The sequence below is a fragment of the Oncorhynchus tshawytscha genome, linkage group LG11, assembly GCF_018296145.1.
Source record: "Oncorhynchus tshawytscha isolate Ot180627B linkage group LG11, Otsh_v2.0, whole genome shotgun sequence".
Classification (NCBI taxonomy): Eukaryota; Metazoa; Chordata; class Actinopteri; order Salmoniformes; family Salmonidae; genus Oncorhynchus; species Oncorhynchus tshawytscha.
Window position 1 is genome coordinate 56,598,263 of NC_056439.1, and position 26,803 is coordinate 56,625,065.

The following is a 26,803-nucleotide window of genomic DNA, read 5'->3' on the forward strand; positions in this document are numbered from 1 at the left end:
AGTACTACTCTACTAGACTGACTGACAGTACTACTCTACTAGACTGACTGACAGTACTACTCTACTAGACTGACTGACTGACAGCACTACTCTACTAGACTGACTGACTGACAGTACTACTCTACTAGACTGACTGACAGTACTACTCTACTAGACTGACTGACAGTACTACTCTACTAGACTGACTGACTGACAGTACTACTCTACTAGACTGACTGACTGACAGCACTACTCTACTAGACTGACTGACTGACAGTACTACTCTACTAGACTGACTGACAGTACTACTCTACTAGACTGACTGACAGTACTACTCTACTAGACTGACTGACTGACAGCACTACTCTACTAGACTGACTGACAGCACTACTCTACTAGACTGACTGACAGTACTACTCTACTAGACTGACTGACTGACAGCACTACTCTACTAGACTGACTGACAGCACTACTCTACTAGACTGACTGACAGAACTACTAGACTGACTGACTGACAGTACTACTCTACTAGACTGACTGACTGACAGCACTACTCTACTAGACTGACTGACTGACAGTACTACTCTACTAGACTGACTGACAGCACTACTCTACTAGACTGACTGACAGAACTACTAGACTGACTGACTGACAGTACTACTCTACTAGACTGACTGACTGACAGCACTACTCTACTAGACTGACTGACAGTACTACTCTACTAGACTGACTGACTGACAGCACTACTCTACTAGACTGACTGACTGACAGTACTACTCTACTAGACTGACTGACAGTACTACTCTACTAGACTGACTGACAGTACTACTCTACTAGACTGACTGACTGACAGCACTACTCTACTAGACTGACTGACAGCACTACTCTACTAGACTGACTGACAGTACTACTCTACTAGACTGACTGACTGACAGCACTACTCTACTAGACTGACTGACAGCACTACTCTACTAGACTGACTGACAGAACTACTAGACTGACTGACTGACAGTACTACTCTACTAGACTGACTGACTGACAGCACTACTCTACTAGACTGACTGACTGACAGTACTACTCTACTAGACTGACTGACAGCACTACTCTACTAGACTGACTGACAGAACTACTAGACTGACTGACTGACAGTACTACTCTACTAGACTGACTGACTGACAGCACTACTCTACTAGACTGACTGACAGTACTACTCTACTAGACTGACTGACAGTACTACTCTACTAGACTGACTAACAGAACTACTCTACTAGACTGACTGACAGAACTACTCTACTAGACTGACTGACAGAACTACTCTACTAGACTGACTGACAGAACTACTCTACTAGACTGACTGACAGAACTACTCTACTAGACTGACTGACAGAACTACTCTACTAGACTGACTGACAGAACTACTCTACTAGACTGACTGACAGAACTACTCTACTGGACTGACTGACTGACAGAACTACTCTACTGGACTGACATTACTACTCTACTAGACTGACTGACTGACAGTACTACTCTAGTAGACTGACTGACAGTACTACTCTACTAGACTGACTGACAGAACTACTCTACTAGACTGACTGACAGAACTACTCTACTAGACTGACTGACAGAACTACTCTACTAGACTGACTGACAGAACTACTCTACTAGACTGACTGACAGAACTACTCTACTAGACTGACTGACAGAACTACTCTACTAGACTGACTGACAGAACTACTCTACTAGACTGACTGACAGAACTACTCTACTAGACTGACTGACAGAACTACTCTACTAGACTGACTGACTGACAGAACTACTCTACTAGACTGACTGACAGAACTGACTAGACTGACTGACTGACAGAACTACTCTACTAGACTGACTGACAGAACTACTCTACTAGACTGACTGACTGACAGAACTACTCTACTGGACTGACATTACTACTCTACTAGACTGACTGACTGACAGTACTACTCTAGTAGACTGACTGACAGTACTACTCTACTAGACTGACTGACAGAACTACTCTACTAGACTGACTGACAGAACTACTCTACTAGACTGACTGACAGAACTACTCTACTAGACTGACTGACAGAACTACTCTACTAGACTGACTGACAGAACTACTCTACTAGACTGACTGACAGAACTACTCTACTAGACTGACTGACAGAACTACTCTACTAGACTGACTGACAGAACTACTCTACTAGACTGACTGACTGACAGAACTACTCTACTAGACTGACTGACTGACAGAACTACTCTACTAGACTGACTGACAGAACTACTCTACTAGACTGACTGACAGAACTACTCTACTAGACTGACTGACAGAACTACTCTATTAGACTGACTGACAGAACTACTCTACTAGACTGACTGACAGAACTACTCTACTAGACTGACTGACAGAACTACTCTACTAGACTGACTGACAGAACTACTCTACTAGACTGACTGACAGAACTACTCTACTAGACTGACTGACTGACAGAACTACTCTACTAGACTGACTGACAGAACTACTCTACTAGACTGACTGACTGACAGAACTACTCTACTGGACTGACATTACTACTCTACTAGACTGACTGACTGACAGTACTACTCTAGTAGACTGACTGACAGTACTACTCTACTAGACTGACTGACAGAACTACTCTACTAGACTGACTGACAGAACTACTCTACTAGACTGACTGACAGAACTACTCTACTAGACTGACTGACAGAACTACTCTACTAGACTGACTGACAGAACTACTCTACTAGACTGACTGACAGAACTACTCTACTAGACTGACTGACAGAACTACTCTACTAGACTGACTGACAGAACTACTCTACTAGACTGACTGACTGACAGAACTACTCTACTAGACTGACTGACTGACAGAACTACTCTACTAGACTGACTGACTGACAGAACTACTCTACTAGACTGACTGACAGAACTACTCTACTAGACTGACTGACAGAACTACTCTACTAGACTGACTGACAGAACTACTCTATTAGACTGACTGACAGAACTACTCTACTAGACTGACTGACAGAACTACTCTACTAGACTGACTGACAGAACTACTCTACTAGACTGACTGACAGAACTACTCTACTAGACTGACTGACAGAACTACTCTACTAGACTGACTGACAGAACTACTCTACTAGACTGACTGACAGAACTACTCTACTAGACTGACTGACAGAACTACTCTACTAGACTGACTGACAGAACTACTCTACTAGACTGACTGACAGAACTACTCTACTAGACTGACTGACAGAACTACTCTACTAGACTGACTGACAGAACTACTCTACTAGACTGACTGAACTACTCTACTAGACTGACTGACTGACAGTACTACTCTACTAGACTGACTGACAGTACTACTCTACTAGACTGACTGACAGAACTACTCTACTAGACTGACTGACAGAACTACTCTACTAGACTGACTGACAGAACTACTCTACTAGACTGACTGACAGAACTACTCTACTAGACTGACTGACAGAACTACTCTACTAGACTGACTGACAGAACTACTCTACTAGACTGACTGACAGAACTACTCTACTAGACTGACTGACAGAACTACTCTACTAGACTGACTGACAGAACTACTCTACTAGACTGACTGACAGAACTACTCTACTAGACTGACTGACTGACAGAACTACTCTACTAGACTGACTGACTGACAGAACTACTCTACTAGACTGACTGACTGACAGAACTACTCTACTAGACTGACTGACTGACAGAACTACTCTACTAGACTGACTGACAGAACTACTCTATTAGACTGACTGACAGAACTACTCTACTAGACTGACTGACAGAACTACTCTACTAGACTGACTGACAGAACTACTCTACTAGACTGACTGACAGAACTACTCTACTAGACTGACTGACAGAACTACTCTACTAGACTGACTGACAGAACTACTCTACTAGACTGACTGACAGAACTACTCTACTAGACTGACTGACAGAACTACTCTACTAGACTGACTGACAGAACTACTCTACTAGACTGACTGACAGAACTACTCTACTAGACTGACTGACAGAACTACTCTACTAGACTGACTGACAGAACTACTCTACTAGACTGACTGACAGAACTACTCTACTAGACTGACTGAACTACTCTACTAGACTGACTGACTGACAGTACTACTCTACTAGACTGACTGACAGTACTACTCTACTAGACTGACTGACAGAACTACTCTACTAGACTGACTGACTGACAGAACTACTCTACTAGACTGACTGACAGTACTACTCTACTAGACTGACTGACTGACAGAACTACTCTACTGGACTGACTGACTGACAGAACTACTCTACTGGACTGACAGTACTACTCTACTAGACTGACTGACTGACTGACAGTACTACTCTACTAGACTGACTGACAGAACTACTCTACTAGACTGACTGACAGAACTACTCTACTGGACTGACAGTACTACTCTACTAGACAGACTGACAGAACTACTCTACTAGACTGACTGACAGAACTACTCTACTAGACTGACTGACAGAACTACTCTACTGGACTGACAGTACTACTCTACTAGACAGACTGACAGTACTACTCTACTAGACTGGCTGACAGTACTACTCTACTAGGCAGGCTGACAGTACTACTCTACTAGACTGACAGCATCTGGAGACAGTGAGAGGCAGAGGACCAGATTGTCACCCTACACATGTTTTAGTTGTGTATGACTAGATGAGATATAATAGGTTTGTATTGTGGGGTTATGTGTGGGAGGTTTGTAAATTGCGTGTCACCTGGTTCTGCGTGTCACCTGGTTGTGTTGCAGGCGCGTAACCTGACCTACATGGTGACGCGGAGGGAGAAGATAAAGAGGACTCTGTGGAGGATCCAGGAACAGATCTTCACTCATCAGGCCGAGCTGCTGGACCATGAGATCATGAACGGTACGTCACGGGTAGGATTAGGCTGGTTGTCACGGGTAGGATTAGGCTGGTTGTCACGGGTAGGATTAGGCTGGTTGTCACGGGTAGGATTAGGCTGGTTGTCACGGGTAGGATTAGGCTGGTTGTCACGGGTAGGATTAGGCTGGTTGTCGCGGGTAGGATTAGGCTGGTTGTCGCGGGTAGGATTAGGCTGGTTGTCGCGGGTAGGATTAGGCTGGTTGTCGCGGGTAGGATTAGGCTGGTTGTCGCGGGTAGGATTAGGCTGGTTGTCGCGGGTAGGATTAGGCTGGTTGTCGCGGGTAGGATTAGGCTGGTTGTCGCGGGTAGGATTAGGCTGGTTGTCGCGGGTAGGATTAGGCTGGTTGTCGCGGGTAGGATTAGGCTGGTTGTCGCGGGTAGGATTAGGCTGGTTGTCGCGGGTAGGATTAGGCTGGTTGTCGCGGGTAGGATTAGGCTGGTTGTCGCGGGTAGGATTAGGCTGGTTGTCGCGGGTAGGATTAGGCTGGTTGTCGCGGGTAGGATTAGGCTGGTTGTCGCGGGTAGGATTAGGCTGGTTGTCGCGGGTAGGATTAGGCTGGTTGTCGCGGGTAGGATTAGGCTGGTAGTCTGTGGTTAGGATTAGGCTGGTAGTCTGTGGTTAGGATTAGGCTGGTAGTCTGTGGTTAGGATTAGATTGGTACTTCGTGGTTAGCATTAGATTGGTACTTTGTGGTTAGCATTAGATTGGTACTTCGTGGTTAGCATTAGATTGGTACGTCGTGGTTAGGATTAGGCTGGTACGTCGTGGTTAGGATTAGGCTGGTACGTCGTGGTTAGGATTAGGCTGGTACGTCATGGTTAGGATTAGGCTGGTACTTCGCGGCTAGGATTAGGCTGGTACTTCGCGGCTAGGATTAGGCTGGTACTTCGCGGCTAGGATTAAGGCTAGGATTAGGCTGGTACTTCGGCTAGGATTAGGCTGGTACTTCGCGGCTAGGATTAGGCTGGTACTTCGCGGCTAGGATTAAGGCTAGGATTAGGCTGGTACTTCGCGGCTAGGATTAGGCTGGTACTTCGCGGCTAGGATTAGGCTGGTACTTCGCGGCTAGGATTAGGCTGGTACTTCGCGGCTAGGATTAAGGCTAGGATTAGGCTGGTACTTCGCGGCTAGGATTAGGCTGGTACTTCGCGGCTAGGATTAGGCTGGTACTTCGCGGCTAGGATTAGGCTGGTACGTCGCGGTTAGGATTAGGCTGGTACGTAAGTGGTTAGGAAAAAAATTGTAGACCTCCACAAGTCTGGTTCATCCTTGGGAGCAATTTCCAAACGCCTGAAGGTACCACGTTCATCTGTACAAACAATAGTACGCAAGTATAACCACCATGGGACTACGCAGCCATCATACCGCTCAAGGAGACGCGTTATGTCTCCTAGAGATTAACATACTTTGGTGCGAAAAGTGCAAATCAATCCCAGGAAACAGGTACAAAAGTATCTATATCCACAGTGAATCAAGTCCTATATCGACATATCCTGAAAGGCCGCTCAGCATGGACGAAGCCACTGCTCAAAAACCGCCATAAAAAAGCCAGACTACGGTTTGCAACTGCACATGGGGACAAGATTGTACTTTTTGGAGAAATGTCCTCTGGTCTGATGAAACAAAAATATAACACTTTGGCCATAATGACCATCGTTATGTTTGGAGGAAAAAGGGGGAGGCTTGCAAGCCGAAGAACACCATCCCAACCGTGAAGCATGGGGAGGCAGCATCATATTGTATTTGGGGTGCTTTGCTGCAGGAAGGACTGGTGCACTTCACAAAATAGATGGCATCATGACAGAGGAAAATTGTGGACATATTGAAGCAACATCTCAAGACATCAGTCAGGAAGTTAAAGCTTGGTCGCAAATGGGTCTTCCAAATGGACAATGACCCCAAGCATATTTCCAAAGTTGTCGCAAAATGGCTTAAGGACATCAAAGTCAAGGTATTGGAGTGGCTATCACAAAGCCCTGACCTCAATCCAATAGAACATTTGTGGGCAGAACTGAAAAATCATGTATGAGCAAGGAGGCCTACAAACCTGACTCAGTTACACCAGCTATGTCAGGAGGAATGGGCCAAAATGTACCCAATTTATTGTGGGAAGCTTGTGGAAGGCTACCTGAAACATTTGACCCAAGTTAAACCATTTAATTCAGTGCTACCAAAAACGAATTGAGTTTATGTAAACTTCTGACCCACTGGGAATGTAATGAAGGAAATAGAAGCTAAAAAATAAATAATTCGGGAAGCACCAGTGACTCGGTCGATAAAAAAATGGTCAATCTTGCAACCGCAGAGTTAACTAGTCCAACGCTCTAACCATTGCTCCCCACGAGTAGCCTGCCTGTTACACGAATGCAGTAAAAGCCAAGGTAAATTGCTAGCTAGCGTTAAACTTATCTTATAAAAAACAACCAATCATAATCACTAGTGATAACTACTAATTCAGTTTAGCAGGCAATATTAATCATTTGAAATGGTCATTTCTCTCGAGTTCATTGCACCCAGAGTCAGGGTATATGCAACAGTTTGGGCTGCCTGGCTAACTAATTTGCCAGAATTTTACGTAATTATGACATACATTGAAGGTTGTGCAATATAACAAGAATATTTAGACTGATGGATGCCACCCGTTAGATAAAATACCGAACGGTTCCGTATTGCACTGAAATAATAAACGTTTTGTTTTCGAAATGATAGTTTCCAGATTTGATCATATTAATGACCAAAGGCTCGTATTTCTGTGTGTTATTATGTTATATTTAAGTCTGATTTGATAGAGCAGTCTGACTGAGCAGCAGCAGGCCCGTAATCATTCATTCAAACAGCACTTTCGTCAGCAGCTCTTCGCAAGCACAGCGCTGTTTATGACTTCAAGCCTATCAGCCTAATGGCTGGTGTAACCAATGTGAAATGGCTAGCTAGTTAGCTGGGTGTGCGCTAATACTGTTTCAAACGTCACTCGCTTTTAGATTTGGAGTAGTTATTCCCCTTACGCTGCAAGGGCCGCGGCTTTTGCTCTGCATGGGTAACGATGCTTCGAGTGTGGCTGTTGTCTATGTGTTCCTGGTTCGAGCCCAGGTAGGGGCGATGAGGGGGGCGGAAGCTATACTGTTACACTGGCAATACTATAGTGCCTATAAGAACATCCAATAGTCAAAGGTACAGTGGGGCAAAAAAGTATTTAGTCAGCCACCAATTGTGCAAGTTCTCCCACTTAAAAGATGAGAGGCCTTTAATTTTCATCATAGGTACACTTCAACTATGACATACAAAATGAGAAAAAAAATCCAGAAAATCACATTGTAGGATTTTTAATGAATTTATTTGCAAATTATGGTGGAAAATAAGTATTTGGTCAATAACAAAAGTTTATCTCAATACTTTGTTACATACCCTTTGTTGGAAATGATAGAGGTCAAACATTTTCTGTAAGTCTTCACAAGGTTTTCACACACTGTTGCTGGTATTTTGGCGCAGATCTCCTCTAGAGCAGTGATGTTTTGGGGCTGTTGCTGGGCAACACGGACTTTCAACTCCCTCCAAAGATTTTCTATGGGGTTGAGATCTGGAGACTGGCTAGGCCACTCCAGGACCTTGAAATGCTTCTTACGATGCCACTCCTTCGTTGCCCGGGCGGTGTGTTTGGGATCATTGTCATGCTGACAGACCCAGCCACGTTTCATCTTCAATGCCCTTGCTGATGGAAGGAGGTTTTCACTCAAAATCTCACGATACATGGCCCCATTCATTCTTTCCTTTACACGGATCAATCGTCCTGGTCCCTTTGCAGAAAAACAGCCCCAAGCATGATGTTTCCACCCCCATGCTTCACAGTAGGTATGGTGTTCTTTGGATGCAACTCAGCATTCTTTGTCGTCCAAACACAACGAGTTGAGTTTTTACCAAAAAGTTATATTTTGGTTTCATCTGACCATATGACATTCTCCCAATCTTCTTCTGGATCATCCAAATGCTCTCTAGCAAACTTCAGACGGGCCTGGACATGTACTGGCTTAAGCAGGGGGACACGTCTGGCACTGCAGGATTTGAGTCCCTGGCGGCGTAGTGTGTTACTGATGGTAGCCTTTGTTACTTTGGTCCCAGCTCTCTGCAGGTCATTCACTAGGTCCCCCCCTGTGGTTCTGGGATTTTTGCTCACCGTTCTTGTGATCATTTTGACCCCACGGGGTGAGATCTTGCGTGGAGCCCCAGATCGAGGGAGATTATCAGTGGTCTTGTATGTCTTCCATTTCCTAATAATTGCTCCCACAGTTGATTTCTTCAAACCAAGCTGCTTACCTATTGCAGATTCAGTCTTCCCAGCCTGGTGCAGGTCTACAATTTTGTTTCTGGTGTCCTTTGACAGCTCTTTGGTCTTGGCCATAGTGAAGTTTGGAGTGTGACTGTTTGAGGTTGTGGACAGGTGTCTTTTATACTGATAACAAGTTCAAACAGGTGCCATTAATACAGGTAATGAGTGGAGGACAGAGGAGCCTCTTAAATAAGAAGTTACAGGTCTGTGAGAGCCAGAAATCTTGCTTGTTTGTAGGTGACCAAATACTTATTTTCCACCATAATCTGCAAATAAATTCATTAAAAATCCAACAATGTGATTTTCTGGATTTTTTTCTCTCATTTTGTCTGTCATAGTTGAAGTGTACCTATGATGAAAATTACAGGCCTCTCTCATCTTTTTAAGTGGGAGAACTTGCAAAATTGGTGGCTGACTAAATACTTTTTTGCCCCACTGTATATGAAATACAAATGGTATAGAGAGAAATAGTCCTATAAATACTATATTAACTACAACCTAAAACCACTTACCTTGGAATATTGAAGTCTCATGTTAAAAGGAACCACCAACTTTCATATGTTCTCATGTTCTGAGCAAGGAACCAACTTTAGATTTTTTACATGGCACATATTTTACATGGGACACATTTTTAGATGGCACATATTACTTTCTTCTAGAACACTTTGTTTTTAAATTATTTAAACCAAATTGAACATGTTTCGTTATTTATTTGAGGCAAAATTGATTTTATTGATGTTTTATATTAAGTTAAAATTAGTGTTAATTCAGTATTGTTGTAATTGTCATTATTACAAAAATCGGCCGATTTAATCGGTATCGGCTTTTTTGGCCCTCCAATAATCGGTATCGGCATTGAATAATCATAGTCGGTCGACCTCTAGTACATACCCCAACCAGAAGCCATGGATTACAGGCAACATCCGCACTTAGCTAAAGGGTAGAGCTGCCTCTTTCAAGGTGCAGGACTCAAACCCGGAAGATTACAAGAAATCCTGCTATGCCCTGCGACGAACCATCAAACAGGCAAGCGTCAATACAGGGTTAAGATTGAATCATACTACACCGGCTCTGACACTCGTCGGATGTGGCAGGACTTGCAAACTATTACAGACGACAAAGGGAAGCATAGCCGCGAGCTGCCCAGTGACATGAGCCTACCAGACCAGCTAAATAATTTCATGCTCGCTTCGAGGCAAGCAATACTGAGGCGTGCATGAGAGCAACAGCTGTTCCGGGCGACTGTGTGATCACGCTCTCCGTAGCCGCCCTTTAAACAGGTCAACATTCACAAGGCTGCGGGGCCAGATGGATTACCAGGACGTGTGCTCCGGGCATGTGCTGACCAATTGGCATGTGTCTTCACTGACATTTTCAACATGTCTTCACTGACATTTTCAACATGTCCATGATTGAGTCTGTAATGCCAGCATGCTTCAAGCAGACCACCATAGTCCCTGTGCCCAGAACACAAAGGCAACCTGCCTAAATGACTACAGACCCATGGCACTCACGTCCGTAGCCACGAAGTGCTTTGAAAGGTTGGTAATGGCTCACATCAACACCATTATCCCAGAATCTCTAGACCCACTCCAATTTGCATACCGCCCAAACAGATCCACAGATGATACAATCTCTATTGCACTCCACACTGCCCTTTCCCACCTAGACAAAAGGAACACCTATGTGAGAATGCTATTCATTGACTACAGCTCAGCGTTAAACACCATAGTACCCTCAAAGCTCATCACTAAGCTAAGGATCCTGGGACTAAACACCTCCCTCTGCAACTGGATCTTGGACTTCCTGACGGGCCGCCCCCAGGTGGTGAGGGTGGGTAGCAACACATCTGCCACGCTGATCCTCAACACTCTAGCTCCCCAGGGGTGTGTGCTCAGTCCCCTTCTATACTCCCTGTTCACCCACAACTGCATGGCCAGGCCCGACTCCAACACCATCATTAAGTTTGCTGACGACACAAGTGTTAGGCCTGATCACCGACAACGCTGAGACAGCCTATAGGGAGGAGGTCAGAGACCTGGTATTGTGGTGCCAGAATAACAATCTATCCCTCAACGTAACCAAGACTAAGGAGGTCCCCATTCTCACCGACGGGGCTGTAGTGGAGCAGGTTGAGAGCTTCAAATTCCTTGGTGTCCACATCAACAACAAACTAGAATGATCCAAACACACCAAGACAGTCGTGAAGAGGGCACGACAAAGCCTATTCCCCCTCAGGAAACTAAAAAGATTTGGCATGGGTCCTGAGATCCTCAAAAGGTTCTACAGCTGCAACATCGAGAGCATCCTGACAGGTTGCATCACTGCCTGGTGCGGCAATTGCTCGGCCTCCGACCACAAGGTACTTCAGAGGATAGTGCATACGGCCCAGTATATCACTGGGGCAAAGCTGCCTGCCATCCAGGACCTCTACACCGGGCGGTGTCAGAGGAAGGCCCTAAAAATTGTCAAAGACCCCAGCCACCCCAGTCATGGACTGTTGTCTCTACTACCGCATGGCAAGTGGTACCGGAGTGCCAAGTCTAGGACAAAAAGGCTTCTCAACAGTTTTTACCCCCAAGCCATAAGACTCCTGAACAGATAACCAAATGGTTACCCGGACTATTTGCATTGTGTGCCCCGACCAACCAGTGCTCCCGCACATTGGTTAACCGGGCTATTTGAACTGTGTCCCACCACCCGCCAACCCCTCTTTTTATGCTTCTGCTACTCTCTGTTCATCATATATCCATAGTCACATTTTAACGATACCTACATGTACATATTACCTTAATCAGCCTGACTAACAGGTGTCTGTATATAACCTTGCTACTCTTTTTTCAAATGTCTTTGTTTTATTTCTTTACTTACCTACACACACACACATACCTTTTTTCTCCGCACCATTGTTTAGAGCCTGTAAGTAAGCATTTCACTGTAAGGTCTACTACACCTGTTGTATTCGGCGCACGTGACAAATAAACTTTGTTTTGATTCTGGAAGGTTCTCCCATCTCCACAGAGGAATTCTGGAGCTCTGTCAGAGTGACCATCGGGTTCTTGGTCACCTCGAGGCACAGATCTGGGGAAGAGTACCAAAAAATATCTGCAGCATTGAAGGTCCCCAAGAACACAGTGGCCTCCATCATTCTTAAATGGAAGAAGTTTGGAACCACCAAGACTCTTCCTAAAGCTGGCCGCCCAGCCAAACTGAGCAATCGGGGGAGAAGGGCCTTGATCAGGAACCTAATAGTCACTCTGAGAGAGTTCCTCTGTGGGGATGAGAGAATCTTCCAGAAGGACAATCATCTCTGTAGCACTCCACCAATCAGGCCTTTATAGTAGTGTGGCCAGACGGAAGCCGCTTGGAGTTTGCCAAAAGTCACCTAAAGAGAAACAAGATTCTCTGGTCTGATGAAACCAAGATTGGCCTGAATGCCAATTTTCACTTCTGGAGGAAACCTGGCACCATCCCTATGGTGAAGCATGGTGGTGGCAGCATCATGCTGTGGGGATGTTTTTCAGCAGCAGGGACTGGGAGACTAGTCAGGATCGAGGGAAAGATGAACGGAACAAAGTACAGAGATTCTTGATGAACGCCTGCTCTAGAGAGAAGGTTCACCTACCAACAGGACAACAACCCTAAGTACACAGCCAAAACAAAGCTGAGTCTCTCCTCTGTTCTCATCCTAGATCTATCTGCTGAACCATCAGATCCTCCTCTCCACCCTCTCAGGGCTGGGTGTTTCAGACTCTGCACACTCTTGCATTGCATCCTGCCTGGCAGGGGGCTCCTACCAGGTGATGTGGAGAGAGTCTGTGTCTGCACCACATACTCTCACTACTGGTGTTCTCCAGGGCTTGGTTCTAGGCCCTGTCGCTCTATGCACCAAGTCACTTGGCTACGTCATGGTCTCTCCTATCTTTGCTATGCAGATGACACTCAGCTACTCTTCTCCTTCCACCCTTCTGACACCCAGATGGCGAGACGCATCGCGAATATCTCAGCTTGGATGTCGGCCCACCACCTCAAACTCAACCTCTGCAAGACGGCGCTCCTCCTGGTTGACAGCTACAATGTCCCTCTCCCAGAAGGCAAAGAACCTTAGTGTGACCCGGGACAATACCCTGTCGTTCTATGTAAACGTCAAAGCAGTGACTCTCTCCTGCAGTTTCATGCCCTACAACATCCATAGAGTACCACCCTCCCTTACACAGGAAGAGGTGCAGGTCCTAATCCAGGCACTTGTCATCTCCCGTCTGAACTACTGCAACTCGCTGTTGGCTGGGCTCCCCGCTTGTGCCATCAAAAAAATAATTCCTATATATGTTCTTTTTTTACTATCTCGGACTTCACTGATGGCTACTTTGAGGAAAAATATATTTACTATGACTATGACATGTTGTCCCACCTAGATATTTTAAGATTAATGCACTAAATGTTAGCCACACCAGATAAGAGTCTGCTAAATGACTACAATGTGAAAAATGTCTACAGTTTATCATGAGGTTTTCTAAATGAGAGCAGGACCTTGAGACGTCCTTAATATTAGAGGTCGCACACCAGTTGTTGTTAAGATACACCCTCTGAGCTTACCCGACCTTGTCGTTCTATCCTGCCGATGTATAGAAAAACAGCTAGATTTGATATTTTTCATGTCAGCCATGACTTGGTGAACACAGGATATTACAATATTTTGACCTGACAACAAAAACTGTATCTAAATGGGATGGGTGTCCTGTTCTGATTGTAAATGGGATGGATGTTTTGATTCTAAATGAGATGGATGTTCTGATTCTAAATGAGATGGATGTCCTGTTCTGATTCTAAATGAGATGGATGTCCTGTTCTGATTCTAAATGAGATGGATGTCCTGTTCTGATTCTAAATGGGATGGATGTCCTGTTTTGATTCTAAATGGGATGGATGTTCTGATTCTAAATGGGATGGATGTTCTGATTCTAAATGGGATAGATGTTCTGTTCTGATTCTAAATGGGATGGATGTTCTGATTCTAAATGGGATAGATGTTCTGATTCAAATCAAATTTTATTTGTCACATACACATGGTTAGCAGATGTTAATGCGAGTGTAGCGAAATGCTTGTGCTTCTAGTTCCGACAATGCAGTAATAACGAACAAGTAGTCTAACTAACAATTCCAAAAAACTACTGTCTTATACACAGTGTAAGGGGATAAAGAATATGTACATAAGGATATATGAATGAGTGATGGTACAGAGCAGCATAGGCAAGATACAGTAGATGATATCGAGTACAGTATATACATATGAGATGAGTATGTAAACCAAGTGGCATAGTTAAAGTGGCTAGTGATACATGTATTACATAAGGATGCAGTCGATGATATAGAGTACAGTATCTACGTATGCATATGAGATGAATAATGTAGGGTAAGTAACATTATATAAGGTAGCATTGTTTAAAGTGGCTAGTGATATATTTACATCATTTCCCATCAATTCCCATTATTAAAGTGGCTGGAGTAGAGTCAGTGTCATTGACAGTGTGTTGGCAGTAGCCACTCAATGTTAGTGGTGGCTGTTTAACAGTCTGATGGCCTTGAGATAGAAGCTGTTTTTCAGTATCTCGGTCCCAGCTTTGATGCACCTGTACTGACCTCGCCTTCTGGATGACAGCGGGGTGAACAGGCAGGGGCTCGGGTGGTTGATGTCCTTGATGATCTTTATGGCCTTCCTGTAACATCGGGTGGTGTAGGTGTCCTGGAGGGCAGGTAGTTTGCCCCCGGTGATGCGTTGTGCAGACCTCACTACCCTCTGGAGGGCCTTACGGTTGAGGGCGGTGCAGTTGCCATACCAGGCGGTGATACAGCCCGCCAGGATGCTCTCGATTGTGCATCTGTAGAAGTTTGTGAGTGCTTTTGGTGACAAGCCGAATTTCTTCAGCCTCCTGAGGTTGAAGAGGCGCTGCTGCGCCTTCCTCACGATGCTGTCTGTGTGAGTGGACCAATTCAGTTTGTCTGTGATGTGTATGCCGAGGAACTTAAAACTTGCTACCCTCTCCACTACTGTTCCATCGATGTGGATGGGGGTGTTCCCTCTGCTGTTTCCTGAAGTCCACAATCATCTCCTTAGTTTTGTTGACGTTGAGTGTGAGGTTATTTTCCTGACACCACACTCCGAGGGCCCTCACCTCCTCCCTGTAGGCCGTCTCGTCGTTGTTGGTAATCAAGCCTATCACTGTTGTGTCGTCCGCAAACTTGATGATTGAGTTGGAGGCGTGCGTGGCCACGCAGTTGTGGGTGAACAGGGAGTACAGGAGAGGGCTCAGAACGCACCCTTGTGGGGCCCCAGTGTTGAGGATCAGCGGGGAGGAGATGTTGTTGCCTACCCTCACCACCTGGGGGCGGCCCGTCAGGAAGTCCAGTACCCAGTTGCACAGGGCGGGGTCGAGACCCAGGGTCTCGAGCTTGATGACGAGCTTGGAGGGTACTATGGTGTTGAATGCCGAGCTGTAGTCGATGAACAGCATTCTCACATAGGTATTCCTCTTGTCCAGATGGGTTAGGGCAGTGTGCAGTGTGGTTGAGATTGCATCGTCTGTGGACCTATTTGGGCGGTAAGCAAATTGGAGTGGGTCTAGGGTGTCAGGTAGGGTGGAGGTGATATGGTCCTTGACTAGTCTCTCAAAGCACTTCATGATGACGGATGTGAGTGCTACGGGGCGGTAGTCGTTTAGCTCAGTTACCTTAGCTTTCTTGGGAACAGGAACAATGGTGGCCCTCTTGAAGCATGTGGGAACAGCAGACTGGTATAGGGATTGATTGAATATGTCCGTAAACACACCGGCCAGCTGGTTCTAAATGGGATGGATGTTCTGTTCTGATTCTAAATGGGGTGGATGTCCTGTTCTGATTCTAAACGGGATGGATGTTCTGATTCTAAATGGGATGGATGTCCTGTTCTGATTCTAAATGGGATGGATGTCCTGTTCTGATTCTAAATGGGATGGATGTCCTGTTCTGATTCTAAATGGGATGGATGTTCTGATTCTAAATGGGGTGGATGTCCTGTTCTGATTCTAAATGGGATGGATGTCCTGTTCTGATTCTAAATGGGATGGATGTCCTGTTCTGATTCTAAATGGGATGGATGTCCTGTTCTGATTCTAAATGGGGTGGATGTCCTGTTCTGATTCTAAATGGGATGGATGTCCTGTTCTGATTCTAAATGGGATGGATGTCCTGTTCTGATTCTAAATGGGATGGATGTCCTGTTCTGATTCTAAACGGGATGGATGTTCTGATTCTAAATGGGATGGATGTTCTGATTCTAAATGGGATGGATGTTCTGATTCTAAATGCGATGGTATGGGTGTTCGGATTCTAATTGGGATGTCTTGTTCTGATTCTAAACGGGGTGGATGTCCTGTTCTGATTCTAAACGGGATGGATGTTCTGATTCTAAATGGGATGGATGTTCTGATTCTAAATGGGATGGTTGTTTTGATTTTAAATGTGGTGGATGTCCTGTTTTGATTCTAAATGAGATGGATATTCTAAATCACTGGTTATATCAAGAGGCATTCAGCCATAGCATAAACACATATTTCAGCTAACCAACCTTAGCATAGCTAGCTAGCTACTGTACTTTTGTACAATCGTTCAAAGCTGTGCGAATAGTGTGATTGGGTTAGGTTAGATTAGCATAGTGTGATTGGGTTAGCATAGTGTGATGAGGTTAGCATAGTGTGATAGGTTTAGGTTAAGGTTAGCATAGTGTGATTGGGTTAGCATAGTGTGATGAGGTTAGCATAGTGTGATGAGGTTAGCATAGTGTGATGAGGTTAGGTTAAGGTTAGCATAGTGTGTTTGCACACACTACAATATAGACCAACAACACTATATAACTGCAGCTGTCACTAAGTGCAGTGTCCATGCGGAAGCACGTGATTGGGTTAGGTTAAGGTCAGTGTCCATGCGGAAGCACGTGATTGGGTTAGGTTAAGGTCAGTGTCCATGTGGAAACCAGTGCACTTAAAGAGGGCGGTGAATGGAGATGTGATATGGCATAGAAAATGTAATGCGTTAACTTTGACAGCCCTAATTGTAACACACATGTTGCGAACATTCATATCAACCACACGGTGGCGCTATAACAGGCACATGTTTATCTCTTGATCTGTTTGACTCAGTGATGAAATTTGGCACACATGCTCAGGGATATGAGTCTAGCTAACCCACGCAATATCTTAGGTACCTTTGGCCCGATTTTAGATGAATGATGCATCTTGCTATGGAGGGAGATACAGCATTTTAAAATCACACTGATTGGCCCAAGGGGGGGGGGGATTGCATCATTCATGGGGATGACTTGTTTACTGTGTCCTTGTTGGATATTAATGTTCCTGATGTTTAAATGTGGAAGATTTCCCTCTTTAGGCAGAGCAGTGTAATGTCCAGTTGAACCTGTGCTAACCCTGTGTTGTCTTCATCAGGGTGTCTGAACGACAGCGTGCGTCTCAGTGTGGTTTCGGCCCCAGTGGCGGTGTTGGGGTACAGTGGCCTGAAGACCCAGAGGAGAGATCGAGGGAGGGGAGGGCACCGGAGAGGAGGCCTACATCTACTACACAGTCTGACTGAGGGGGGTAGACACGTCAGAGGACAGACAGACAACTCCAGCAAACTGAAGACAGAAAGTAGCAGACCCAGAATAGAGGGTAGGAGGAGCCTGAGGAAGGAGGCCCCAGAACCTGAGCAGCAGCAGAAGAGCAGCAGCAGGAGGAGAGAGGAGGACCAGGGAAGGGTGGAGAGGAGGAGGAGGAGGAGGAGAGGAGAGAAAGAACAGGGAATGGAGGAGAGGACAGGAGAGGAGGACCATGGAACAGAGAGGAGAGGAGGAGAGGAAAGCTCTCCAATCAAAGCCAAAACCAGACTGGGGTCAAAGGCCAGTGAGAAACCAGCCAGTAGGGTCAGTGATATGACTGATGCTAAACCAGCCAATAGAATGAGTGAAGCTAGGGTTAGGTTAACTAGGATCAAGGTTCATCATGTGACTGAGGCTAGGGTCAGGTTAACGAGGGTTAGGGTTACTGATCATGTGACTGAAGTGAAGGGGAGGAAGGTGAGGCTCAGCGGAACAGACAGCCAATCTGATCCTAGAGACACCAATGTATCCATGACAACCAAACACAACAGTTGGCTGGCCAGTGGGCCTGGTGGAAGCCATCTTAAGAACTGGGGTAAGTTCAGAATCCCGAAGAGGAGCGAGAGGCCAAAGGAGGAGCCATCAAACCCCAACCCCCCACAGCGCAGACCTCCTAACCCCAACCCCCCACAGCGCAGGCCACTGCACAGGGAGCAGTCATACCCCAGGAGACGACTCCGTACAGAGAGCGATGGGTACTCTTCTGCTAACTCTGAAACTCCGCCCAGTGGGCTGGACATGAAGGCATGTCTGAAGAGATGCCACGCCCACCAGCTGAGGGGTGGGGCCTATGGCTCTGACATCATCCACCAAGGGGTTCTAGCCTCCTGATGACATGCAACACTTGAAACAAACAGCACCATGTTTATAGAAAATGAAGCTAGCCCAAGGTTGCTTTTTATAATCAAATTTACAGAACTGATATTTATTTTATCATTTGTAAGGTTGTATATATTTTCAATTGTTATCAATAAAAAGTTAAGATTATTTTTCAGTGAATGTATTATAACAATTAACTCTAGACATGCTCATAGCCTCAACAAAATCACACCTGACAACTGTTTTTTTGTTGAAGCATAAGCCATGTATTTAATTTGTAGTTTGGAAATCACATTATAGCACTTGCAATCAAAGAATGGTCAAGCATTAATGATTAGTAGAAAATGAATGGAAATTTAACCTAAAACCATACAATGAGTCAGAATAATATTTCTAGAAACCCTTGAACCAACAGGGGCTGATGCTGTGGAGGTGTTTGGGTATTGAACTAGACATTGTCAGGAAGGTTAGTGTTTAAGCGATCGCTGAAGTGTTAGATGGTGGGATCGACGTTTAAAGGTCATTTCTGATTGAGTGGACAAATGCTGCCTCCACTAACACGGACCTTCAGCGATACAGTTTGAATAGACCCCCATGAGCAGGGCGGGTCTGATCTAGGACTGCAAAACGGCCCAGAGCTTAAGACTGAAACCACTTCCCTTGTCTGTGACGATCTTTTATTAGTGTTTGCACTAAGACAGGATGGCTGGGCTTGGAATAAATTATTTTTACAGAAAAATATTTTGTACCATTGACGGCTGCATCATTGTTATGACCAGTTCTGTCATGTCTTAAATAAATTCACTCTTAAAACACCTCAATGTGTTTCCTGGACAGGTTAAGGGATCTAGAATCAGCTGTCATTAGACAATGTGTAAATGTTCTAGACTTTTCTCCAGCAGATCGTGGACAAAAAATTAGTGTACTGAACTAACTTCAATAAAGTCCTCTTTATTCCGGTATTAAAGCCACAGGTACATATAGAGAGGTCAGCAGCGACGTGATGGAGTTTCAGCTCTGCTTTAATAACTCTGAACAGGTGGGCATCACATTACTCAAATGAAAATATGCAGTACTTGCCTATAGTAAACGTAAGTCAAGACTTATCCATAGTGCCTTACGATATTACTTCAGATAAAAACAGTTTCAACCTGGTACTAACAATATTCCAGTATTTTCATTTTGGTCTTTCATATACATACACACACACACATATATATATATACACATACACACACACATAAAACTACAGGGGAGAGGAATGATGACACTAATGCTGTATCTGTCTGAGGTGCCATGTCTCTGCCGTCTTTGTGCTTTCTACCACAGTGCAGACGAGTTACAGACAAACACAACAGGTACAAGCTGAGTGGAAGGACCCGATTGGTTGAATGAGCTGTTGAGAAAATCCCTGATGAGAGAGACATACATACAGTGCTGTCAGTCATATTGAAAACATTATTATGGAGTTGGGTCATGTTCTGCTGCAGGTCAGCGTCTCTAGACCCGAACCTTCAGGCCTCTCTTGGAGCGTTTAGAGGCACCTGATCAGTCAGTCCGCTCCAGGTCAGGGGTCACATCGTGCTCCTGGCAGCAGAGTTGTCCGGTGTGGAGCCAGGGCCGTAGCGCCCCCTCCTGGTGGTTCTTGCAGAATGAGTTGGGGCACAGCTGGCAGAAGGCCTCAGATGGCTTCCCACACACATCACAGTGGTGCCACGGGCAGTCCCAGCGCCCTGAAATATAAACAACATACACTGAACAAAAATATAAAATGCAACATGTAGTGTTTTTTCATAAGCTGAAATATATAAAACAATCCCTGAAATGTTATATTCAAAAAGCTTATTGTCAATGTTGTTTGCATTTCTCCTTTGCCAAGATAATCCATCCACCTGACAGGTGTGGCATATCATGATCATTACACTTGTGCTGGGGACAATAAAAGGTCACAAATAGTGCTGAGGAGTATTTCTGTCTGTAATAAAGCCATTTTGTGGGCAAAAACTGATTCTGATTGGCTGGGCGGACCTTTCACCCAACTGGGTGGGTCTATGCCCACCCATGGCTGCTCCCCTGCCCAGTCATGTGAAATCTATAGATTAGAGCCCCACTAATTTATTTCAACTGACTGATTTGCTTCTATGAACTGTAACTCAGTAAAATTTTGGATTTATATTTTTGTTCAGCATATACACAACCGTTCAAAAGTTTGGGGTTACTTAGACAAATATTTATATTTCAAAAACAAGGACATTTCTATTAAAATAATATTGATTGATCAGAAATAGTGTAGACATTGTTAATGTTGTAAATGACTTGTAGCTAGAAACTGCAGATTTTTAATAGAATATGTACAGAGGCCCATTATCAGCAACCATCACTCCTGTTTTCCAATGGCACGTTGTGTTGGCCTTTTAAAATGATAAACTTGGATTAGCTAATTGATCATTAGAAAACCCTTTTGCAATTATGTTAGCACAGCTGAAAACTGTTATCCTGATTAAAGATGCCAGAAACAAAGAACTTTCTTCTGAAACTCGTCAGTCTATTCTTGTTCTAACAAAGGAAGGCTATTCCATGCGAGAAATTGCCAAGAAACTGAAGATCTTGTACAACGCCTGGCTTCCACTCCCTTCACAGAACGGCGCAAACTCTAACCAGAATAGAAAGAGTGGGAGGCCCCGGTGCACAACTGAGCAGGACAAGTACATGAGGTGTCTGTTTCTCAAATTAGACACACTAAAGTCCTCAACTGGCAGCTTCGCAAAACACCAGTCGTCGCGTCAACAGTGAAGAGGCGACTCCGGGATTCTGGCCTTCTAGGCAGTTGCAAAGAAAAAGCCATATCTCAGACTGGCCTATAAAAAGAAAAGATTAAGATGGGCAAAAGAACACAGACACTGGACAGAGGAACTTTGCCTAGAAGGCCAGCATCCCAGAGTCGCCTCTTCACTGTTGACGTTGAGACTGGTGTTTTGTGGGTACTATTTCACGAAGCTGCCAGTTAAGGACTTGTGAGGTGTCTGTTTCTCAAACTAGACACTGATGTACTTGTCCTCTTGCTCATTTGTGCACCGGGGCCTCCCACTCTCTTTTCTGGTTAGAGACAGTTTGCAATGTTCTGTGAAGGGAGTAGTACACAGCGTTTCTCATAACAAGAATAGTGACGAGTTTCAGATTAAAGTTATTTGTTTCTGGCCATTTTGAGCCTGTAATCAAACCCACAAATGCTGATGCTCCAAATACTCAAATTGTCTAAAGGCCAGTTTTATTGCTTCTTTAAATCAGGACAGTTTTCAGCTGTGGTAACATAATTGCAAAAGGGTTTTCTAATGATCAATTAGCCTTTTAAAATGATACACTTGGATTAGCTAACACAACGTGCCATTGGAACACTGATAATGGGCCTCTACGCCTATGTAGATATTTCATTAAAAACAAATCTGCCGTTTCCAGCTACAATAGTCATTTACAACGTCTACACTGTATTTCTGATCAATTTGTTATTTTAAATTGACAAAAATTGTTCCTTTTCTTTCAGAAACAAGGACATTTCTAAGTGACCAGTATTACAATCGGAAAGTATTCAGACCTTGACACTTACGTTACAGCCTTATTCTGAAATGGATTAAAAAAACAGTTCCTCAATCTACTACACACAATACCCCATAATGACATCACAATACCCCATAACGACAAAGCAAAAACAAGTAGACATTTTTTCAAATATATTAAAAATAAACTGAAATATCTATTTACAAATATTCAGACCGTTTACTCAGTACTTTGTTGAAGCACCTTTGGCAGCGATTAGAGCCTGGACTCTTGATGCTACAAGCTTGGCACACCTGTAGTTGGGGAGTTTCTCCCATTCTTCTCTGCAGATGCTCTGTCAGGTTGGATGGGGAGTGTTGGTGCACAGCTATTTTCAGGTCTCTCCAGAGATGTTCGATCGGGTTCAAGTCTGGGCTCTGACTGGGCCACTCAAGTCTATTCAGAGACTTGTCCCGAAGCCACTCCTGCATTATTTTTGGCTGTGTGCTTAGGGTTGTTGTCCTGTTGGTAGGTAAAACTTCTCTCTGGAGCAGGCTTTCACTTTTTTTTTTTTTTACCTTTATTTAACCAGGCAAGTCAGTTAAGAAAAAATTCTTATTTTCAATGACAGCCTAGGAACAGTGGGTTAACTGCCTGTTCAGGGGCAGAACGACAGATTCTTGTCAGCTCGTGGGGTTGAACTTGCAACCTTCTGGTTACTAGTCCAACGCTCTAACCACTAGGCTACCCTGCCGCCCTCATCAAGAATCTCTGTACTTTAGTCAGGATTTGAAGGAAAGATGAACGGAACAGTCTCCCAGTCCCTGCTGCTGAAAAACATCCCCACAGCATGATGCTGCCACCACCATGCTTCACCGTAGGGATGGTGCCAGGTTTCCTCCAGACGTGACGCTTGGCATTCAGGCCAAAGAGTTCAATCTTGGTTTCATCAGACCAGAGAATCTTGTTTCTGATGGTCAGACTCCTTTAGGTGCCTTTTGGCAAATTCCAAGCAGGCTGTCACGTGCCTTTTACTGAGGAGAGGTTTCCATCTGGCCACTCTACCATAAAGGCCTGATTGTCGGAGTGCTGTAGAGATGGGAGAACCTTCCAAAAGTACACCCATCTCTAAAGAGGAACTCTGTCTGAGTGACCATCGGGTTCTTGGTCACCTCCCTGACCAAGGCCTTGGTGTTTCCAAGCTTCCATTTAAGAATGATGGAGGCCACGGTCTTCTTGGGTACCTTCAATGCTGCAGAAATGTTTTGGTTGAGAGAACGCCAAGAGTGTGCAAAGTTGTCATCAAGGCAAAGGGTGGCTACTTTGAAGAACTTCAAATATAAAATATATTTTGATTTGTTTAACACTTTTTTGGTTACTACATGATTCCATGTGTGTTATTTCATAGTTTTGATGTCAACACTTATTCTACAATGTAGAAAATAGTAAAAATACAGAAAAACCCTGGAATAAGTAGGTGTCCAAACTTTTGATTGGTACTGTACACAGTCCCAGCGCCCTGAAATATAATATACACATAACATTAGAATATCCATCTATCCAGAGTTAGAAGTTTGGGTCTACCGAAGGGTCTCTTGGTTCGGTCCAGGCAGGAGAGGTGGAAGGCCTTGGTGCAGCTCTTCTTGTCACACAGAACCAGCTGCCCTCCGTCTCCACAGCGGAAACACTCGTCCTCAGACTCCTTCCCCTCGTTCCGCGTCCGACGCTTCTTCACTTTCTTCTTGGCTTTCTTCCCCTTGGTCTCCGCAGCCTGGAAACCGGAGGTCTGGACAGGACACAACAGTCAGTGGTCTGGACAGGAAACAACAGTCAGTGGTCTGGACAGGAAACAACAGTCAGAGGTCTGGACAGGAAACAACAGTCAGAGGTCAGGACAGGAAACAACAGTCAGAGGTCTGGACAGGACAACAGTCAGTCAGTCAGAGGCCTGGACAGGAAACAACAGTCAGAGGCCTGGACAGGAAACAACAGTCAGAGGCCTGGACAGGAAACAACAGTCAGAGGTCTGGACAGGAAACAACAGTCAGAGGTCTGGACAGGAAACAACAGTCAGAGGCCTGGACAGGAAACAACAGTCAGAGGTCTGGACAGGACAACAGTCAGTCAGTCAGAGGCCTGGACAGGAAACAACAGTCAGAGGCCTGGACAGGAAACAACAGTCAGAGGTCTGGACAGGAAACAACAGTCAGAGGCCTGGACAGGAAACAACAGTCAGAGGCCTGGACAGGAAACAACAGTCAGAGGCCTGGACAGGAAACAACAGTCAGAGGCCTGGACAGGAAACAACAGTCAGAGGCCTGGACAGGAAACAACAGTCAGAGGCCTGGACAGGAAACAACAGTCAGAGGTCTGGACAGGAAACAACAGTCAGAGGTCTGGACAGGAAACAACAGTCAGAGGTCTGGACAGGAAACAACAGTCAGAGGTCTGGACAGGAAACAACAGTCAAGAGGTCTGGACAGGAAACAACAGTCAAGAGGTCTGGACAGGAAACAACTGTCAGAGGTCTGTTAGATGGACCTCAAGAGTTCCATCTGTTCCACGGGGTCATCTTTCAGACTTAAAGGTGTTATAAAGTATGGATGTTCAAAATCTACTCGTCTTTTCTGTATGTACCAAGAGAAGCCAACTCACCTTGGGTCGGTCTCCAAGGAAACCACTACAGTTGGGAGCCCCACAGCGACACACAGTCTTCTCGTTACCAAGGCAATCCAGGTTGTAGTTGAAGGTGAGCTCTGTCCCTGTATACCACAACAATAGAATATTACTACAACTAACCCTGACATTGTGTCAATAAACCAAACCAACAAGACAACAGCATTAGACGTCTCTAACCACACAAGTCATTGAGTAAAGTATTTTACAATAATGACCTAACCAAGGAGATGGTTGATTCTCACCAGCAGGGATGTCACAGACAGCGAAGAGCCCAACCCTGGTATCTCCGTTCACTGTCCATTTCTGCGTCTCACAGTTGGGCTGGCAGCTGTGGTTCATGAAGCGGGAGTAGTTCCCTTTAGGGCCGGCGTCTATAATCCGATCCTGGAAACACAGGTCAGGCTGGTGAAGAGGTATGCAGTAACAGATGAAGATTGAAGTGGAGCTACAGATGTGTAGTATTGAAGTGGAGCTACAGATGTGTAGTATTGAAGTAGAGCTAGTTACAGATGTGTCGTATTGAAGTAGAGCTAGTTACAGATGTGTAGTATTGAAGTAGAGCTACAGCTACAGATGTGTAGTATTGACATAGAGCTACAGCTACAGATGTGTAGTATTGAAGTAGAGCTACACCTATAGATGTGTAGTATTGACATAGAGCTACAGATGTGTAGTATTGAAGTAGAGCTAGTGTAGTATTAAAGTAGACCTACAGCTACAGATGTGTAGTATTGAAGTAGAGCTACAGCTACAGATGTGTCGTATTGAAGTAGAGCTACAGCTACAGATGTGTAGTATTGACATAGAGCTACAGCTATAGATGTATAGTATTGAAGTAGAGCTACAGCTACAGATGTGTAGTATTGAAGTAGAGCTACAGCTACAGATGTGTCGTATTGAAGTAGAGCTACAGCTACAGATGTGTAGTATTGACATAGAGCTACAGCTATAGATGTATAGTATTGAAGTAGAGCTACAGCTACAGATATGTAGTATTGACATAGAGCTACAGCTATAGATGTGTAGTATTGAAGTAGAGCTACACCTATAGATGTGTAGTATTGAAGTAGAGCTACAGCTATAGATGTGTAGTATTGAAGTAGAGCTACAGCTATAGATGTGTAGTATTGAAGTAGAGCTACAGCTACAGATGTGTAGTATTGAAGTAGAGCTACAGCTATAGATGTGTAGTATTGAAGTAGAGCTACAGCTATAGATGTCTAGTATTGACTTAGAGCTACAGTTATAGCTATATAGTATGTAGTATTGTTTTCTGTAATGTCACAGAGATCTTGAGTGTAACATCCCCAAAGCAATACTGTTCCTCTGGCTCTGGCAGTCAAAGACACGGCCACAGACAGGCAGGTCCTCCAATGCTGGAGCAGACAGCTCTTCTCTGTCCTGGCAACCCAATGGTGGAACGCTGACGCTAGGACAGCAGTCCCTGCCCATCTTCCGAAAACATCTGAAACCCAACCTCTTCAATAAGTATTTTAAATAATCCCACAGCACCACCCACAAATCCCCCCTCCCCCTTTACTAGCTCTGATACGCTGATATATATTTTTCATTAATAAAGTAGCCGTCTATGATATGTGGCTGTCCCACCTAGCTATTTTAAGATGAATGCAGTAACAGTAAATCGCTCTGGATTAGAGCATCCGCTAAATGACAAAAATTTAAATTTACTACACCAGGGAGGATAGTGTACTACACCAGGGAGGATAGTGTACTACACCAGGGAGGATAGTGTACTACACCAGGGAGGATAGTGTACTACACCAG

At 44.7% G+C, this 26,803-nt stretch overlaps 2 protein-coding genes across 7 annotated transcripts in view; one reads left to right on the plus strand and one right to left on the minus strand.

Moving 5' to 3' along the window:
- LOC112222921 (protein Jade-1-like) overlaps positions 1-18,973 on the plus strand; it is a 56,217-nt gene extending 37,244 nt beyond the window's left edge. For all 6 annotated transcript variants that reach the window (XM_042330422.1, XM_042330421.1, XM_042330416.1 and 3 more), the window contains exons 10-11: positions 4,840-4,957; positions 17,778-18,973. In XM_042330422.1, the coding sequence (XP_042186356.1) occupies positions 4,840-4,957; positions 17,778-18,817 (1,158 nt within the window). In that variant the 3' untranslated portion in view covers positions 18,818-18,973. The remainder of the gene's footprint in view (positions 1-4,839; positions 4,958-17,777) is intronic.
- Positions 18,974-19,809: 836 nt separating this feature from the next.
- LOC112222905 (histone-lysine N-methyltransferase NSD2-like) overlaps positions 19,810-26,803 on the minus strand; it is a 43,955-nt gene continuing 36,961 nt past the window's right edge. The window contains 4 exon segments of the mRNA XM_042330415.1: positions 19,810-20,538; positions 23,924-24,125; positions 24,995-25,101; positions 25,261-25,402. Coding sequence (XP_042186349.1) covers positions 20,354-20,538; positions 23,924-24,125; positions 24,995-25,101; positions 25,261-25,402 — 636 coding nt within the window. The 3' untranslated portion in view covers positions 19,810-20,353.